This window comes from Vanellus vanellus (genome assembly GCF_965231255.1).
Source record: "Vanellus vanellus genome assembly, chromosome: 2".
In the NCBI taxonomy this organism is placed as follows: Eukaryota; Metazoa; Chordata; class Aves; order Charadriiformes; family Charadriidae; genus Vanellus; species Vanellus vanellus.
The window spans coordinates 40,492,397-40,512,638 of NC_138906.1; the positions used below are offsets into that span (position 1 = coordinate 40,492,397).

The 20,242-nt window shown below is 37.1% G+C and overlaps 1 protein-coding gene across 1 annotated transcript in view; it reads left to right on the forward strand.

Annotated features, from left to right (window-relative positions):
- PLCL2 (phospholipase C like 2) overlaps positions 1–20,242 on the forward strand; it is a 103,662-nt gene that overhangs the window by 50,368 nt on the left and 33,052 nt on the right. Inside the window, exons 3-4 of the mRNA XM_082499315.1 lie at positions 6,388–8,874; positions 12,342–12,545. Of these exons, the coding sequence (XP_082355441.1) occupies positions 6,388–8,874; positions 12,342–12,545 (2,691 nt within the window). The remainder of the gene's footprint in view (positions 1–6,387; positions 8,875–12,341; positions 12,546–20,242) is intronic.

Sequence of the window (20,242 nt, forward strand, 5' to 3'; positions counted from 1 at the left end):
AAATATTTATAAAGAGAAGCATAATATGATACTGGCGTTGTATTTGTAACTCATTTGCTGATCTGTTTCTACCTGCGTATCTCTTTATATCTCTAAAACCACTGGTGAAACTTTGGGAAAGAACAAATTACTGACATTACCATATTTTTATTAAAATGCATTTATAAACTGAATATTTTAAAATACTGCCTTAAATATTTGTGGGTTTTTTTTCCCTTTGAATAGACCTAACTATATATAGACATATCTGAATGCCTTCTTAAGTATGAAGAAAATCTATAAAATTTGGAGGTTTTGTTTTGCAAGGTTCTGAAGAAAAGTGCTTGGGAATCTTAAATTAAAGAAACAAAGCTTCAATTTTTTTTTTAACTAACCACTTCCTGAAATAGGCTTATGTTATACATCATTTTGTTAAGCTAGGTGATTTTGCAATTGCTGCTGAATTGCATTTGATGAAGACAGGCGGTTTCCTTTCTCAAATTGGCTACTTAAGTATCACATGCGCTATAAAAGCAAGTCATCAGTGAGTTGTATAGTGTCAGAAGAGTAGTTCACTCTGTTCATCATGAAGATCATTAGACTGTCTGGTGTTGTCATAAAGTAGTGTATTGTATTGCAACTGTTGGCTACAGATGTACATTAAATTACTTCAAAAACAGCTTTCATGGTATATGACATTGAATAATAGTGTGATTTAAAAAAAAAATCAACTAAACTTAGGCATGGCCTGTGTTCTCACCTACTCATCAGTAATTGCTCAGGGTATTGTCACAACACTGACCCTCAGATTCACAAACATGTCACTTAATTCTTCATTTACATGCAAAAAAAATTGTTTTATGGAAAAGCTCTTGAGACTGTATGTGACTGCGGTCTTGTTACTACACATGTGCTTGGACATTGCCATCTTTGCTAGGCTGTGAATGGCTCAGCATCCATCTTGTTTCTTAGCCTGTGTTGGATTAATTAAGGAGGCATTCTTGGGACTGTGGCTCCTGTAGACCATCTGCCATCATTGCCACAAGGTGGGAGTTTCTTCATGCATTGTCGAAGTTCAGCCATTTACAATCAAAAAGCCTGCAGTGAGTTGCTTGGGTTGAGGGAAGGTGTCTTGTGCTGTGGTTTTTATGTAGTTGCTTGGTTGGCAAAGCACTCACCTATTCATTGAGTGATTGGGCTCTAGTCCTTCTGGCTGGGGATCTTCAAATGCTCAGCCTCTCATGTTGCTAGCCAGATGCTCTCTAGACTAGGATGGAGCTGCCTTCCATGTTTCTGATGAACCTCTGGTATATAAACACGAATGGAAATTTTATATGGTTAGAGCATAAACAAGAAGCGTCAGGATCTGTCACCTGGGGAGGTGGGTATTCCTCTGAGAGGGCAAAATTCAGTGTTCAGGTCCCTGCTGCATGGACTGTTCGTTTGTTTTGTATTCAGTGTCACCAAGTGAAATGTGTGTGGAGTAGTGACATCAGGGACTTTCACTTCCCAGACAAATACTCTAAAAATGTGTCATTCTGCCACTTCCTCTTGTTACCATTGTATTTTCTTTGTAAAGTCCTCTGTCCCAAAAGGAGTACCTTAGTGGACTAAATGCAGATAGAGGCATTAATCTTCAAATCCCAGTCAGTGTTAACTACTGCATCAAAGCTGCAGGTAGCTGTTGTAGTTGTGGAGAGAGGCAGGATCGGAGACACCCATCTCTGAATTTTGCATGGGCGAATATAAGGACCATGCTGTATTGGCATGTGGAAGGACTGTCCTGCAGAGTGCTCCGGTGGCAGCCACTCACTTCCCACCTTGAAGGGGTGGTGAGACACTGTCTGGGGCTGTAAGTGTTGTCCCAAAGTGTTCTAGATTCCACTGTACCAAGCAGTACCTAAACTTCTTGGTAACTCCAGGATTGAATGTTTTTTGAAGTACTGCTTTCCCCATGGTGTCTTCTGGGGCGTGATTCATTTGGGCATTTACAGGCCGTAAAGTTCACTCTGCGTACTTTCCTTCAGTATATGATTACAAACCTGGCACTTTTCATTGTTTCCTCTGTCATCCTGGTTTATTACATTACCAAATCTCTGTTTGAACTCCACCACTGTCCCAATCAGTACCCATGGTTAGTGGAACTGCTCTTTAAGTAGTTTTATCATGAAGTTGCATATATTAAAAGCTTTGCTGTTCAAGAATGGTATGCATATCTCACAGTGTCCGATTCAAGATTCTTTGTTGCCTACAGAATTCTGTTTTGTAGACAGTGCTGTCTTAGTCACACAACCATTTCTTTGCCTGTACCTTGAGAGAAATAAAAAAAATGTTATCATGGAGATACTCTTCCCTGTTTTTATTAAGCAGTTTTCTCCAACTTTCTCTGTCTCTTTGGTGCTGTAGATGTCAGCTGGGATTATTTCTTGTTTTTTTAAACTCCTAGATACTTTGCTTTCTGTTGCTACCAACTCCTGGATAAACTAAACTCTTTGTGTTGTCACTTGTAGCAGATATTAGCAAAGTTGCACAACAGTTTTATCTGTGTTCTGGTCTGTTTCTCAAAACTTCTTGCAGGTGTCCTTGGATGTGGCACACAAGGTTTTACGAAATGTATTGATGAGGTGGTCATTCTGGTTCAATCGTAGAATCATAGAATTGCATAGCTTGGAAGGGACTTTTAAGATCATTAAGTCCAACCATCAACTTAGCACTGCCAAAATCACCACTGACCATGTCCTTAAGCACCACGTCTACCTGGGTGCACTGGATCCCCTCATCCAGGTCATTAATATCCAGGTAAAGATATTAAGGAGAACTGGCCCCAATACTGAGCCCTGGGGATCGACACATGTGACTGGTGCCAACTGGATTTGACTTCATTCACCACAGCTCTGGCCATCCAGCCAGTTTTTCACCCAGTGAAGAGTACACCCATCCAAGCCACGAGCAGCAATTTTCTGCAGAAGAATGCTGTGGGAAACCGTGTTGAAGGCTTTACTAAAGTCCAAGCAAACAATATCCACAGCCTTTCCCTCGTCCACTTAAGCAGGTCACTGTGTCAAGGAGATCAGGCTAGTCAAGCAGGACCTGCCTTTCATGAACCCATGCTGACTGGGCCTGATCGCGTGGTTGTCCTGCATGTGCCACGTAATGGCACTCAAGATGATCTGTTCCATAACCTTCCCTGGCAAGGAGGTCAGACTGACAGGTCTGTAGTTCCCCAGATATTCCTTCTGGCCTTACTCATGGATGGCCGTCACATCTGCTAACCTCCAGTCAACTGGGATCTCCCCGGTTACCCAGGACTGCTGATAAATGATGGGAAGTGTCTTGGTGAGCATTTCCACCAGCTCTCCCAGTACATTTGGGTGGATCCCATTCAGCCTCATAGACTTGTGTATGTCCAAGTGATGTAGCAGGTCGCTGTTTACTGTTGGATTATGGGGGCTTCATTCTGCTCCCCACCTCCATCTACTTGCTCAGGGGGCTGAGCACTGAGGGAACAACTGGTCCTACCACTAAAGACTGAGGCAAAGAAGGCATTAAGTACTCTAAAGAATAGGCAGTCTTCAGGGGAAGTTCTGAGTTATGATGACAGTACCTGTTATAATCTGAAGATTGACATAGTTTTCATTATGTGAGAGATCCTAGGATGACTTTGAAAGTTGTTTCAGCACAAAAATTATAGCTTCTGCCATGCACAGAATTAATGCATCTGCACTGTAGAGCCAGTCTCACTTCAAGCGTCTTGAACAGCATCAAGAACACCTTAAGTCTCATGAATGCTGAGAAGTCACTCCTGTGTTTGTTCAGATACAAATAGTTTTCTGATGTGCCAGTCGTTTTGATTCAAGACAGGCTTAAGGCCATGAGAGAGCTGACCCAGTTCATGATTCCCACCCCACTTTCAAGGTGAAATACTCCACATCATATAACAGAATATATCTGCCTCCTTCTCTATGTCAGACTATATCTCTGAGGGTCACAAACTTGTTTCGTACAGTTTGTGCACACTATGCAATTACATTCTCAGCTTATGAGTGAGAGTTTCTTTTCTGTTTCTTTTCAGTCAGTCACTTACTTGGTGGATAATTCTGGCCAGTGTCTGTGGGAAAATATCCTTTAAGTTCTTCTGTTTGTGCAGATTGGTTGAGACTGCCATGTTTCTGTCAGGATGGGGACTCAGACAGGCAATCTGGTAGCTCAGGTTCACTGATCTCTGGAGAAGCCAAGACTTATCAGAGGTGTTCTGGAGTTCAGAGCTGTGGGAAACTCTTTAGTTTTTAATTTTAAAATTTGTCTCTGCAGTCGTCACATTCAGACAGTGATGTCTACCGTTAGCAGGCTTTATATGAATAAGCCAAGTGGTGCAATTGCTTTACCCTGCAGAAATGCAGAATACTGTCGAACTGGCTTCAAATTCATCTGGAAGGCAAGCAAAATAGTCTTGTAGGTGTGGTAGATTGAATTATCCCTCTGAACCACATGTGTAAACTCCAATTCAGTCTTTAGGTAACTAGAGTTGGGAATCGTGTTGCTTTGAGATGGACCTATTTATGTCAGATGACATCAAGAAATGGCAGATTTTTTTTTCTCCCTTGCCATTCAGTGTCTTGGATCAGACACAATCCTGATCATAGAGAAAGGCATAGACCTTTCTTCTGTTTGGTAAATAGTGATCATGGTCAGGCAAGGTAATACTTCCCAGACCTTCATGGTTCTGGGGTCAGGAGGTTATCTGTCAGCTGTCTCTCACTGAAGAGTTCAAGACATATATTCCCCTCCTAGTTCTGTGTCTGAGAAATCTGGAGCATTAAGGAATTTCAGCACGCTTCATTGCAAGCCTTAAAATACTGGACAGAAATGTCATTGCTCATTTCTGCGGGGCTGTCCCTTGTCACTTTTTTGGGCTAGGAGATGTAAATGGACAGGTAGCTGGACAAGAAGATAGGCTTAAAATAGAAAAAAAATCTTTGTAAACAAAAATCACATTTGTAATTTATTATTTTTTTAAGTAATTTTAAGTAATTTGCTTTTCTTTGAAAGCAATCCTCATGCCCAAACTATATGTAATGAGATTCTAAGAGTCAATCCTGTGCGGTATCCATTGCAGGTGTTTGATCTGGAGTTAGAAATGAAACAGTCCTGTGTAGAATTATTCCCTTTTACTGGTCTCTTGAGGACTTGCGTAAAGGGTAAAGAATTGTATGGTTGATTTTCTCAAACACAGAACGGCAAATATTAAGTCTGCTTACTTTACTAATCATTGTTTTCAATAAAAGGCTTTTTGTATGCTTATAAATTAAATTACAAAACCAGAATTCTACATTTTTAGTTTAATGAAATTAAACATTCAGTACATATGCACTGAACATGAAATGCATTCTGTAACGCATGATTTTTATTTGAACATCTGTTCGGTCGTTAAAAGTTTTTTTTCCCTCTCCTTTCTGCTATATAAGCAATGCTGATTTATACTGCAACATAATTCAAATGGAAAACTATTAGAGGGAAAATCAGCATTCTTTTTGTACACAGCTGGAAAAGTATTTTTTTTGAGCAGTGCTGGAATATAAGAAGGACACTTCTAAATAGGATATCTAACATAGATTATTTCTTGAAAGTATTATTTTGGACTAAAGTTAGCTTATCAAGACAGACGACACTTAAAAAAACCCACAAACAGCATTTTTTTCAATCTCAGAAAATGCAGATTACAAAAGCACACAGTTTTCTTGAATTCAGTTCTTTCTCATGAAATCAATTATAGTTAAGTGATCGGTTACTGACTTATTTGCATTTGTTTGAATTAATGCAAACGGCAAACAGAGCTAGTGAAATGACATTATTTTTTCTTTTTATTTTTTTTTCTTTTTGTTTAATGGCCATGTCTTATGGATTTTTACATAGTTAAGAGTGTATTAATATTTCTCTGTTGTTCATGAGTACCCTGTTGGCATGGTATTAAAGCCTTATATTCTGTACTGACAAAGTTCAGCAAGTATCTGTAGGACTGTATAAGGACTCAGAGGAAAGCTTACTTCCTACTGCTTTGGCTGTAGAACCCATTATCTCTGTAAGTAGGTTATTACTGATAAAATAAAATGCATTTATACAGCATTATTATTTCATTAGCATTCAAAACTTGCTTTGGTTTTCTTTTTTCTCATACAAATTATTAAAAAAAGACCCTAGAAGATTACTTGCAGAGGCAATAACAAACATTAAGCCATTATCAGTATTTTCTTTTATTCCAGTATGATTTTCCATCTTACTGGTCATCACACATATGCTGGACCTTTTTGAACTACTTAATGAACTTTCAGCAGTAAGTTGAAACCTGTTTCAATGTTGAGCAAAATCATACTGATACATGTTTTCTTTTTTTCTCCTTTTGTTTACCAGGATGGTACGAAACAAAAGCGAGAACGGAAAAAGACTGTGTCGTTTAGCAGTATGCCAACTGAGAAAAAGATCAGCAGTGCAAGTGACTGTATAAATGCGATGGTTGAAGGCTCTGAGCTCAAAAAGATTCGATCCAACTCTAGGGTGTATCACCGATATTTTCTTTTAGATGCAGATATGCAGTCTCTACGCTGGGAACCTTCAAAAAAGGATTCTGAAAAAGCAAAGATTGATATTAAATCAATCAAAGAAGTAAGAACAGGAAAAAATACAGATATTTTTCGCAGCAACGGAATATATGACCAGATATCAGAAGACTGTGCATTTTCAATTATATATGGAGAAAACTATGAATCACTAGATCTTGTCGCTAACTCAGCAGATGTTGCAAATATTTGGGTTACTGGCTTACGATACCTGATTTCTTATGGAAAGCATACTCTAGATATGATAGAAAGTACTCAAGATAATATGCGGACTTCATGGCTTTCACAAATGTTCAGTGAATCGGATGTAGATAATTTGGGACATATACCCCTGTGTAATGCTGTACAGTTTATAAAAGACTTAAATCCTGGTTTAAAAACTAATAAAATTGAACTAAAATTCAAGGAGTTACACAGATCCAAGGAAAAAACCGGTACTGAAGTAACAAAAGAAGAGTTTATTGAAGTTTTTCATGAGCTTTGTACCAGACCCGAAATCTATTTCCTATTGGTTCAGTTTTCAAGCAATAAAGAATTCCTTGATACCAAGGACCTCATGATGTTTTTGGAAGCAGAACAGGGTATGGCACTTGTCACGGAAGAAATAAGCCTTGAAATTATTCAGAAATATGAGCCAGCCAAAGAGGGCCAGGAAAAGGGTTGTCTTTCGATAGATGGGTTTACGAATTATCTTACTTCACCGGACTGCCACATATTTGATCCAGAACATAAAAAAGTTTGTCAAGATATGAAACAACCTTTATCTCATTATTTTATAAATTCATCTCATAATACATACTTGATAGAGGATCAGTTTCGAGGGCCTTCTGACATCACAGGGTACATTCGTGCTCTAAAAATGGGTTGTCGGAGTGTTGAACTGGATGTATGGGATGGTCCGGATAATGAACCTGTGATTTACACAGGGCATACAATGACATCACAGATTGTCTTCCGTAGTGTGATTGACATTATTAACAAGTACGCATTTTTTGCTTCAGAATATCCTCTTATTTTGTGTTTAGAAAATCATTGTTCTATTAAGCAGCAAAAAGTGATGGTACAACACATGAAGAAAATTTTGGGGGACAAACTACATACACAGTCTCCAAACATTGAAGAGTCTTATCTTCCATCACCGGAATCACTTAAAGGGAAAATACTAATTAAAGCAAAGAAGCTTTCTTCTAATTGTTCTGGATTAGAGGGAGATGTTACAGATGAAGATGAAGGAGCAGAAATGTCACAGAGAGTGGGGAAAGAAGGGGTAGAACAGCAAAACTTGATGACAGGGAAACGATTTCAGCTCTGCAAAGAACTCTCCGAGTTGGTAAGCATATGTAAATCAGTTCAGTTCAAAGAGTTTCAAGTTTCGTTTCAGCTCCAGAAGTACTGGGAAGTGTGCTCGTTTAATGAAGTGCTTGCGAGCAAATATGCCAATGAAAACCCAGGAGACTTTGTAAATTATAACAAACGTTTTCTTGCCAGAGTTTTCCCCAGTCCTATGAGGATTGACTCAAGTAATATGAATCCCCAGGACTTTTGGAAATGTGGTTGTCAGATAGTAGCAATGAACTTTCAAACACCTGGCTTAATGATGGATCTTAACATTGGTTGGTTTCGACAAAATGGAAACTGTGGCTACGTCCTTCGTCCTGCTATCATGAGAGAAGAGGTATCCTTCTTTAGCGCGAATACGAAAGACACCGTGCCTGGAGTTTCACCTCAGCTGCTTCATATTAAAATCATTAGTGGGCAAAACTTTCCTAAACCCAAAGGATCAGGTGCCAAAGGTGATGTTGTGGATCCTTATGTCTATGTTGAAATACATGGAATCCCTGCCGACTGTGCAGAGCAAAGGACGAAAACTATGCATCAGAATGGAGATAATCCAATTTTTGATGAAAGTTTTGAATTTCAAATAAATTTGCCAGAACTAGCTATGGTGCGTTTTGTAGTACTAGATGATGATTACATTGGGGACGAGTTTATTGGGCAATACACTATTCCCTTTGAATGTCTACAGACTGGTTATCGGCACGTTCCTCTGCAGTCTTTAACTGGTGAAATTTTAGCACATGCTTCCTTGTTTGTGCATGTAGCCATTACTAATCGAAGGGGTGGTGGGAAACCTCATAAGCGGGGCCTCTCTGTGAGGAAGGGCAAGAAATCAAGGGAATATGCTTCTATGAGAACATTATGGATTAAAACAATAGATGAAGTGTTCAAGAATGCTCTCCAACCTATTCGGGATGCCACGGATTTGAGAGAAAATATGCAGGTACAGTTATTATGATGGATTTATCAGTTCTGAAGTGTATTTTTGTATTACGATGCGTATGGAATATATGTTTAGTCTTCCTGAATTTTGTAAGTTACGTTAATCGAGTCGAATGCTGAACAGCTTTAAAAATAGATTATGTCAGAGCAACCTTTTAGGTGATACAGTCTACTGAGGTAGCCTTGGATGCATATGCATATTTTGTTGAATGTGAACTGAAAATATGTCTCCAGTGTTAGAGCTGAAGCCTGTTGACTTGTCTTATGTCTTTGAGGGAACGTTGGATATACACTAGACGAAAGTACAGCAATATTTTGGTTTTAGAAAGTTAAGTTAAATAGAAACTCAGGAGGAAAATAGAGCTGATAGAAAAAAGGACGCTGCCGCTTATTAAAAAACTTCTTGTACATGAAAGTATGTTTAGCATAGCTTTTATTTTGCCTCATTCGCAACAGAAGGCAGCACTTTCAGAAAGACCACTTGCTTTCCATGATTCTTCCTAGCAACAGTATATTTGAAATACATGGAATTAGCGCTAAGGTATTGGAAGGCATCTTCTAGAAGAAATTACTTTACCTTAAAGGTCATGTATAGTAAACACATTGAATTTCAGGAAAATGTACAGGCTGAGGTGTTTGTTTTTGTGGAACCTGAGAGATCCCACCTCAAAAATGCATTTTTTTGAGATTCTAATGAAGATTCCAGGTAAATAAACCCATTTAGATGTCAATTAAAGTGAGCTGTAAAGTTGTGTTTTATTTAATAAGGCGTTTAACTATCTGTAAACTTCTGGTGGAATACTATCAATGATCAATAAAATTCAGCATAGTCATTTCAAATGAAGTGACCTATTAAATCCTCTTACTCTTATGTAACGTTAAGGGGAAACTGATTAAAAGAAACGTCTGAGACTTGATTCTGGATTTTAAAGTCTCATCAGTGTAGATAGTTTTTCTTCATGAATAATCTTATGCTGAATAGATTTTAGTAGTGATACAGTTTTAAAAATAATTTTCTTCATATGAAAGAAGAAATTAGTATGGCATTATCAAGCTTTCCCATTCCATTGCCTATATACTTGATATATAAAACTGCTATACTAAAAGATTATTAAAAAATGCAGAGGTGATGTTTTGACTCATAAGTGTTTCACATTCTGGGCTATATATAAAGTGAAGTATACCTGTAGTTAAACTACTGAATGCTAGAATGCGGTCATGTAAAGGATACTATATTTTAAGACACCTTTCAGACAAGACTTGAACCTAAGATTTGAGGAAACAGTGAAAACATACAGTTTTTCTAGCTGCTTCAAACTCTTTACTGTACATGCTGCATTATTTTCAAGAACTGATGTAATTGAAAACAGGTTCTACAGTGTGGTTTCTTTGAACATGAGATATTACAAGGTATTTTATTTGTTTTATTCTGTCAGTTTGAAAGTTGTCCTGTCAACTAAATTCATCATTATCATCTCTCAAAGTGCTATCAACAAGATATTTTAGGTACATGAAGGAATACTAGTTTTGCATAGCTTTACTGACAGATTATATAACATGCACAATTTAAACTCTGCGTGACTAAGGGGTTTACACCTAATAAAAGTAAGTAAACCACTCAAAATAAATACTAACTTAGGGAATGTGAGATTTGTTTAATTTCTATATTTTTCTATATTTTCTATATTTTGTGTTATAAATTGTTACAATTTTTGTGATACAGAAATACATAATGTCCCCACAAGCTAGATTATAAAGAGCAAAGTTTTTTTTAAAATATAAGATGGAAGAAGAGAAAGAAAGAAAGTGTGCAGTAGTGAGTATAATGGTTTCTCTAAATTTGTGTACACATAACTAGCCTTTTTTCTTCCTTGTTAGGTACTACATTACTGCGACAACCATGACTACATTTCATAACTTGTTTTTACATATTGATGATTGATAAAAGTATAATCAGTGATTAAACTGGATGTTTGCATATTGCATGTTTAAATTGTATGAGGGATAGTCTCTGGATATAGGGTTGGAAGTCCAAAGGCAGGAGCTATAGCCATAGTTCTGTCCTGCCTGCCATTAGTTAATATATATGTTCCCTGGGTCATTGTTTACCTCCCTGTAAGATTGTTCATGAGGGCTTACCCATGATGTTTATCTCAAACAAAATCTGTTTGAATGGACTTCCCAATGTCTGTCTTTTCAACTATGTAATTATTGTGTCATTAAGGTGTAGTCCAGCTATTAAAACTAGTTTCTGTTTCCTGGACATTTATGAGATGCTACTAAATGTTTTCTAGCATTAAAGTACACTGTAAGTGACTGTAGTAGATGTAACTTGGTATTCACATAACTTTGCATGAATATGTTATATGTAGATTTTTGAAGTCTACTTTGGGTATTGTGTCCCATTAAAGGACAGCTAAATATTTCATCTTTGATCCTGTTTGCGTTGAGATTGGCATTATGTGTCTCTAAGATGTTTGTCCACAAATGAGTCTTTCCATGCTAGCAAGATGGAAAGGGGTTTTGGTTAAAATGAAAATCTGTCGTAAAACCAATCAGATACCCTGCTTGGGTAAGACCTGAGAGAAAGGAGAACTGAGCACATTTGTAACTTAAATATACCATGTTTTTGTTTTTGTTTCCTACAGGAACACAAACTCCAGACCTGCCAGAGATCACCAGCTCCCACTTGGTACAAAAATCCTAAATTCATTACAGTGCTGAGAATATTCCCATCATGGAATTTCAGTGGCTACTTGGAGTCACGTATTTCTAATACTGAAAATTTTCTTCAAGTTTAAACATATGGTTTTCTATTCTACCATATTCGATATAAAATACAACTCTAATAAATTTTAGGGAAAGGTAAAAAAATGGTATTTATATTAAAATACCTTAAAAATTCACTTCAGTGTGATGCTGTGATAGGAATGACATCGGTAGTGGAGTGCTGGGTTTGTGAATCACACCAAATGGGAGCCAGCGGATCCACAGCACGTCTGGACTATAGTTCAGGTATGCTTAAAGTTACAAATGGGCTGAATTCCTCCTTCCACTTCACCATGCTTATTTAGGACATTCAGCACCTAATATTTTGTTTCTCTTGGTGGCATTTTAAAAATTACTTTGAAATGTCTTTTAGAATTTTTCAAAATATATAGCCAGCATGTTTTAGAATTAATTTATTTACGTGGTGAATTTTAGTAGCAATAGAGACCAGACATACTTGTTCTAAATAGATTTTTTTTTCCCTGTGGAAAGTATTGAATTCTGTTTGAATTTTTAACATTTTTTGTAAAATGTGTGTATAATATGGGTGGCTTTGGAAAACTGCCAGTTCTTCAGGGAAAAGCAGTGGTAATTCCACATTGTAGCTCAACTGTAACAGTGAAGTATTTTATCCTGAAAGAATTAGACATTAAAATTCATATTTAACTGTAAAGGAAACTCTTTCTTTCCTTTTTGCAGAATGCAGTAGTTTCATTCAAAGAATTATGTGGCCTCTCTCCTGTAGCAAATCTTATGCAGTGCATTTTGGCAGTGTCTACGCGCTTGGTTGGGCCTGATAATACACCCTTGGTAGTACTGAATCTCAATGATCAGTATCCAACTATGGAGCTCCAAGGGATTGTTCCAGAGGTCTTGAAAAAGATTGTAACAGCATATGACATGGTGAGTAGTCTTCTGTGGTTATTTTATATGCTATTTGAAAGACTTTCTTTTTATAATATACAGTACCATGTCTGTTTTGAAAGGTCATTTTAACCTGTGACTTCTTATTTCATGCTTCATTATGTGTGCTTGAAAGTCATACCCATGAATGTACAGCAACTGACGGTGTTTTCATATTGGGTAAAGCAGAGAGGTTAATATACTGCGTGCAAATATGTAAGTGTTTGTACATTTCAGAAGGCAAAGTGCTTGTAATCAAGAGGATTTAATGTGAAGAGGATGTATTAATTTACCTGTTTTGCAGTAACTTGAAACTTTTTGTGTATCTGTCACTCTCATATTAATTTGCTACTTTACATTTTCCAATTTGTGGACCTTGATTTCCTTTGGCTTTGACTTAACATAGAGTAGAAAAATGTCAGGAACTGCTTTTAGGAACTGTAGTTTTGTTAGCACCTTGAAGTGTTAAACGCAACACATTCTTTTTCATTTTCCTTTGCTATATCTTTCTTATAGATCTCATTTGATTAGGCATTTTTACATCTGTAAGCAGTTGTAATATTAAGTTCAGCCTTATACTTCAGTACTTATGTAAATTGCATCTTTAGAGACTGGAAATTAAACATTTTGCAAGAAGGAAGAAGAACTAATACACTGAGAATTACTGATTTACATCTGCCTTGATTAGTTTAAATTATGGAAAAAATATCCAGATGAGTGTGATTTGAAATGTCCTCCTTACTTCCACTGAATTAATCTGGCCCAGAGTAATTGAGCCTTTATTTATTTATGTAATGATTTCTTTAATTTGATATATCATCTGACAACACGTAAGCATTTCTAGGATAATTTTGCATTACTTTTTGCATTAAAACGAGAAATCTCACCTGTCAGGATCAAGTCACTGTTTCAAAAACAGTCCTTGCTCTTTAAAGAAAGAAAATGAAGGAAAAGAAACCAGTAGCCCAGTTTCATATATGTGTTTATGTGTGTGTGTGTATACATATAAACCTGCTTTCTAAAGAAAAAGTAGTTTTAGAATAATGCTATACCAAAGTACAAAAGGCACTCATTGGTAATTAGCAATTTAGTCAGAGTTTATGTAGTTCAATGATGATATAAATACAACAGAATTTGTTTGGAATGGTAGCACAGTTAAGAGAAGATAGTTGTATATCCTTTTAGTAGTAGCTTGTAGGCTATCACTATAATTAGGATGCAAACAAACTTGATTGATTGGGATTACACCTGCAACAAGTATGTAATGAAGTTCTGTCTTGTTGATGGAGATGTCTCTACCTGCAGTTTGTTCCGATGTGGTGATGATGCTTGTTAGGTATGAGGCTATTCCAGATACAAGGGGTGTGCCTCAGGGCTCAGTGTTGGGACCATTTCTGTTTAACGTCTTTATTGATGATCTCGATGAGGACATAGGGTGTATCATCAGCAAGTTCGCAGATGACACCAAGTTAAGCAGGAGTGTTGATTCCCAGGAGGATAGGGAAGCTCTACAGAGAGACTTAGATAGATTGGATCATTAGGCCAACATCAATGGTATGAGTTTCAACAAGGGCAAGTGCCAGGTCCTGCACTTGGGCCACAATAACCCCATGCAGCGCTACAGGCCTGGGGAAGTGTGGCTGGAAAGCTGCCTGGCAGAAAGAGACCTGGGGGTTCTAATTGACAAGCGGCTGAATATGAGCCGGCAGCGTGCCCAGGTGGCCAAGAAAGCCAACAGCATCCTGGCTTGTATTAGAAATAGCGTGGCCAGCAGAAGTAGGGAGGCGATTGTGCCCCTGTACTCAGCACTGGTGAGGCCACATCTCAAGTATTGTGTCCAGTTTTGGGCACCTCAATACAAGAGAGAGATCGAGGTGCTGAAGCAAGTGCAGAGGAGGGCAACGAAACTGGTGAAGGGCCTAGCAGACAAATCATACGAAGAGGGGTTGAAGGAGCTGGGACTGTTTAGTTTGAGGAGGAGGAGGCTGAGGGGAGACCTCATCACTCTCTACAACTATTTGAAAGGACACTGTAGAGAGGTTGGTGCTGGTCTCTTCTCACAGGTAATTAATGACAGAACAAGAGGGAATGGCTTCAAGCTCTAACAGGGTAGATTTAGACTGAACATTAGGAAAGAATTTTTCACAGAAAGAGTGGTCGGGCATTGGAATAGACTGCCCAGGGAGGTGGTTGAGTCACCGTCCCTGGATGTGTTTAAGAGATGTTTAAATGTGGTGTTGGGGGATATGGTGTAGGGGAGAACTTTGTAGAGTAGGGTAGATGGTTGGACTCGATGATCCCAAGGGTCTCTTCCAACCTAGACAATTCTATGATTCTGTGATTCTATACCTAGAATCTTTTTGTAAGTCTGGATTAAATTTTTTGTTTGAATGTCACTTGGATAGAGGTGACTCATGGCTCCAGAAATCTTTGCAATCCAAATTTGGTTTGCTCTTTGTCCCTCACATATGTTTTTTCCCCCGCATACTGTAGACTACACATGATTTGAGTATTTTTGTACTTTGGAAATCTATACTTTATTTTCATATATAAACATAATATAGTATTTATTTAGTGGCATGTTCAAAGCATTTTCCATCTCCTCTTCCCTAAAGGGTGAAGACTCAATTTCATACAAAGACAGAGTATGATAGTGCTTCTAGCTCTAAATGATGGTGAAGATAAGTAAAAATTAAGATTATTTTCATCAAATAAAACTTACAAATTAAAATAATGAGGTGCATTTCAATCTGTGAAACTTTGGTCTTGCCAATACTCTGTCCAGTTTCACAAAAGGTTGTAAGCAACTAAAATCTGTAGGGTATACTGGAAAATGAGGTCAGCCATGGGAGCCATACTGATAGCTCGTTTCTGAAAGCACATTGTGAAACAGTGGGAGACATCTGTGTCATCCTTTCCTCACAGAGAGGAGAAGAGATGTGACGCTCTTTAGCTTATACATTGAACTTTGCTTTAGCGGCAGATGTTTAGAGTCTGATACTATCATAAGTAGTGTTCTTTTTGTGTGCTTTTGGTGTAAATTAATACAGTGAGCCCTCCAAATGACACGTTTTATCTCAACGCTTGGGCCTTATCCAGAATTAAGAAAGAGTAGATGTACTGTTGAAGTAATGCTTACCTACTTGTCTTATTTTCTGCTGTCTTAAGCCTCAATATAGGTCAAAATTATATTTTAACTATGTTCCTCCAGCATTTCAAGTGCTGTAATTTGGAAATCATGTTGATAACAGAGATTGTGTTACATGTTTGTTAAATGAACCTTGGTTAGCACTATAAATGTATAGGCTGTCATCACCTTGTGTGCATTCTTAACGTGGCACATGTAATGATATTCTCAAAAGTAGTGCCATTTCAGGATCATGATGTTTTTGGCTAATGTCTGGATTCTTATTTTTCAGAAATACTTTCCTTTTTATAAAATGATAATAAACATAGAAAGCAATATTCAGCCAATATTTTTAATTATTCACAATTTGTTTGCATTGGGAGTTCTTAAAAGACTCATCGTTGCTCTGTGAAGTGAGAAACGTTGTAAGACCTTTACAGTGGGACAATCAGTCCACACTGAAGTAATTACAATGGAGTGCTGTACTGCAGGGGCACATGGAAAGGTGAGAATATCTTCAGCCATGCACACATTGTTTTAAAGAAACAATGAGGCAAATGATAAGTTAATTAGCATATCACTAGATAGCAGGGTTTTTTACATGTAAACAAATAGCACATAATGCTTTCTTTAATTGTCAGCATTCACTGCTATATTAATGGAGGATCTATAAGTGATAAAGGCTAGTACTATTCACTGGTTAAAATAGTGTATTTTTCAGTTTAATGAGTAATTTGTCAGAAGCATTATTGGAACCAGAAGTTTGCCCAGGAGATAAAAGGATAAAAGGATCTTTTGCATTTATCCATGTTATAGGAGTTGGGGTGTATTTCAGAATAATAAAAAACAAGTATAACTAGGAATTTTTGAGAAAGACAGAAGTTTGTGTATTTTTCTCTAGCTACTCCATGCTCCTGACTCTTTTTCACCCTAACATCTTTTCACTGTTTAACAATGTTTTATTTTTCCCTCTTGTTCATGAACTTCAGCTTCCTTTATGTGATACTTCAGCATGCACTCTGTTGGTGTCATCACACCCATCACTGATCAGTGCTGCAGACTGAAGCTTGGAGTTAAGGCAAGTGCCTCTTCCACACCATTGCATGTTTTTTTTTTTTAAATGTCATATGACCTTTAAGATAAACAGTAAGTAAACTTTAAAAAGTTATACTATGGCAAGAAAAAAAAAAATATCTTGTCGTAAGTCTGCAGCATTGTTCAGCGATGAGTATAATAGCACTGCAAAGGCATGCTAGACGATCATACAAACGAAGCCAGATATTGTTGAGAACTTTACTGTCTCTGTCTGCCCTTAGTGGAGGATGAAGTGTCCCATCTGATGTAGATAAGTTTTTCTGAACTTCGCAAGCAGGCATTTACTTTTAAGAGGAAAGCTAACAAAAAAGGCAGAGAACTGTATCTGTGTGAAAGAAGATGCTGCTACAATAATTAGGATTAAATGTTATTAAATCCTAATTAGATAATGCTGTGAGATCCATTTCTTCACAGTTTCTGGTGTTGGGTATTTTTTTAGAATGTTGAGGTTATGTTGTAATTCAAAATGTCTGCAGACCACAGTATAGGAGGTGTGTATTTGATTCAAATGAAATCAAGTAAGATGAATAGATTTTGTATACACACCGTAGGGGTAGGGTCAGGCCTAGACTGTGATAGCTGTGTTCTGTTTCCTAGTTGGTTCAGAACGTTGTTGTTGAGCCCATGTCTTCTGGAGTCCAGGTCCATGGATGTTCCATGTTTCAATGTAACTCTTAGAATCATCTGGTTTATAAAGCAAAGAATTTAGGCTTTGCACAGAAGATTGAAAAGCTATTATTCCTTGCTTTTATACTTAAGAGCATAACTGCATAAAAATAAGGAACCTTGTTAAAACAAAAAGGTACGAGGAGTAGTCAAAAGAACAGACATCATAGACACTCTAAAGATACCACACAGGGGGCTTGCAGTAAATATGTACCACTTATCAAAATACAGTTGAGGAGAAAAGAAAAGAGGAAGTATTGTTCAGAAGAAGAAGGCATCTTCAAAAAGCTGAATTCATGTGCAAATGAGGAAGATAGAATTGATATTTAACCCTGCCTTGTTTAAATAAATCATATAAGAAAGCCAACAGTGAAGAATTTCAGGAACAACCTGCACAGGCTTATAAATATCTTCTTTTCTGAAAATAGCAGAAACAGGAAGCCTGTCAAAGAGTGTGTATGACCAGAAAGAAAGCCTCAGGAAAAGAAATGAAGCCACAACACTAAATTAGTTTTTGCATCCATGTACCTGTGGAGATTAAAGTTTCACATGAAATGCTTCTTTATGAAGCACTCATTGGAGAATTCATCACTAACTGAAATGTCAATAGAAGTTATTACACAGGAAAAGTGAAATGACTGAGAAAAAAATTACCAGAAAGAGGTGATATTCATTCAAGTGTTCGGAAAGATCTCAAGAGTTGATATATCCAAACTGCTAATTGTTGTGTGTATCCTCTCATTTAAAACTGACTATCAGAGTTGTTAGTGTGGTGCCACTGATTTAAGAGGTTTCCAGGGAATATCAAGAAATTACAGATTAGGCAGGCTGATATCTGTACTGTGAAAATGGGTAGAAACTGTTTTGAAGAATAAAATTAGAGGAAACATGTTGGGGAAGAGTCAGTACAGTTTTTACAAAGTGAAGGGCTCATTAATCTCTTGGAGTTCTTTGAAGTCAACATGCATGTAGATATGGAAGATTAGTCTGGTGGGATTTTTCAAAAGCATTTGACGAAGTCCCTTTTCAAATGCTTATGTTGAAATGAAATTACTATAAAATTTTTAGCCTTTTAAAATTCTTAGCTCTTCTCTGATAGCTGGAGTCAATGTTGAACTTAACCTGATGTTCCAACAGGAAAAGAACTGCTAAGACAGTTGCTTGTGTTCATTTTTGCATTAGAGCGTGTTCTTCCAGTAAGTAGATTAGAGATAGTAGGTATAGCTTCAAGAACTTTGATCTAGCTAACATAGCTAAGTACTCTTGAAGATTTATGGCTTAATGATGCCCTTAGATTTGCAAAGATAATCAAGGTGTGAGGTATGTGGGTGCTTAGAGTTTAAACAACTCTTCTCGGTCTTGGTGTTGGATTGTTATAATGTGTGTTAAAACAGTACCTTTCAGTGTCGGCAATATAGATGTAGTATTTAAATACTGATAACACACACTGTCTCACTATTTCCGTTATTGCCTTTGGCTTTGTACAGTATGTTTACTTTCATTATCAAGTCTCTGCAGAGTTAGAACTGTATTTATTTAGGTAATAAATGGATACAGTTCAGTGGTGAAGAGATCTAAGGGAAAACATACATCATTCATTGCAATTTAATGTTGCAGGTAACCCAGGTAATGGTTTTTGACATGTTTAATAAATTATGATAACTGTAGATCCTGTTTTTTGAGATGAATTTAAATAGTTACTGATTGTGTAGTTGTTAGTCTGTCACAAAAACTGATGGAAAACAAAGTATTGATGGAAAATACAGTGAATAGCTTGGGCAGCTTCTTCAAAAACAGTTATGTTGCTTATTAGTGGTTTTTATTTTTCTGTTTTATAACAGGACAGTCATTCTAAATTGAAGGTTGCAATTACGCTTCCAAAAACAGAGCTGCAGATGATAACCTCAGTTTATATTGGGCTTTTCAGTCTACAAGGGCAGAAACAAACGTCTAATTTTGGATATTCAGGCTCCAGTGCCAAATTTTGTAAAGTATGAGCTGTTTTACATTGACTGAAAAGCTCTGATAATGACAACTTGATGCTTCTGGGAAGTCAAGATTTCTCCATTTTTTGTTAAGAGCATGAACGGTGAAGATTTCTTCATTTCTTGTTAAGAGCATGAACGGTGAAGGTTTTTGTGTCCTCTCGCTAATCCCATTATGGCTAATGGCTGACTCACAGTATTCATAAGAGCATAAAATAATACGACTACTTAGGAAGAGGAGTTCATCTAGCTTACTGTCCCATTTCTAATGTAGCCCAATGCAATGTTTATGAAAGAGCATAAAAGTAGGTCAGATGCATAGCAACTTCTCTTAATTGTACTCCATATTTCCAGTAGTAGTTCTCTCTTTATTTCTCAATAAATTCTTAATCTTCTCTTTGTCTTTTTGACTTCCCTTCTTTACTGTCCAATTTTTACATAATGTTTTAATTCTATCAGCTTTAATTTAAAAGTTATGAAAATAATTTTGCTGTGACAGCCAGAGTGTCAGGGAAGCAAGGAGAAATGACTGTTGGATTTAAGAGTTTAATGTCATTGTGTGCATAGTTTAGAAGAGAGCTGTTGGTTATTTCATTTACTCTGTCTTCAACCTGGACTTTCTAAATACTTAAGAAAGAATGTAAGAATTTTTAATGGAGAACTGGTAGACTGTTTGTTCTTTGGTGAATTTTCTTGAGCTGTGGGAAATCTAATTCATTTTGGGATACTGCAGAACTAAGGACAGATGATGTCCTATTTTTTTCTCGAGCCTCTAAGAATTAGTTTGGGTAAGTGGATTTTCTCTCTCATGCGCCTACACTGCA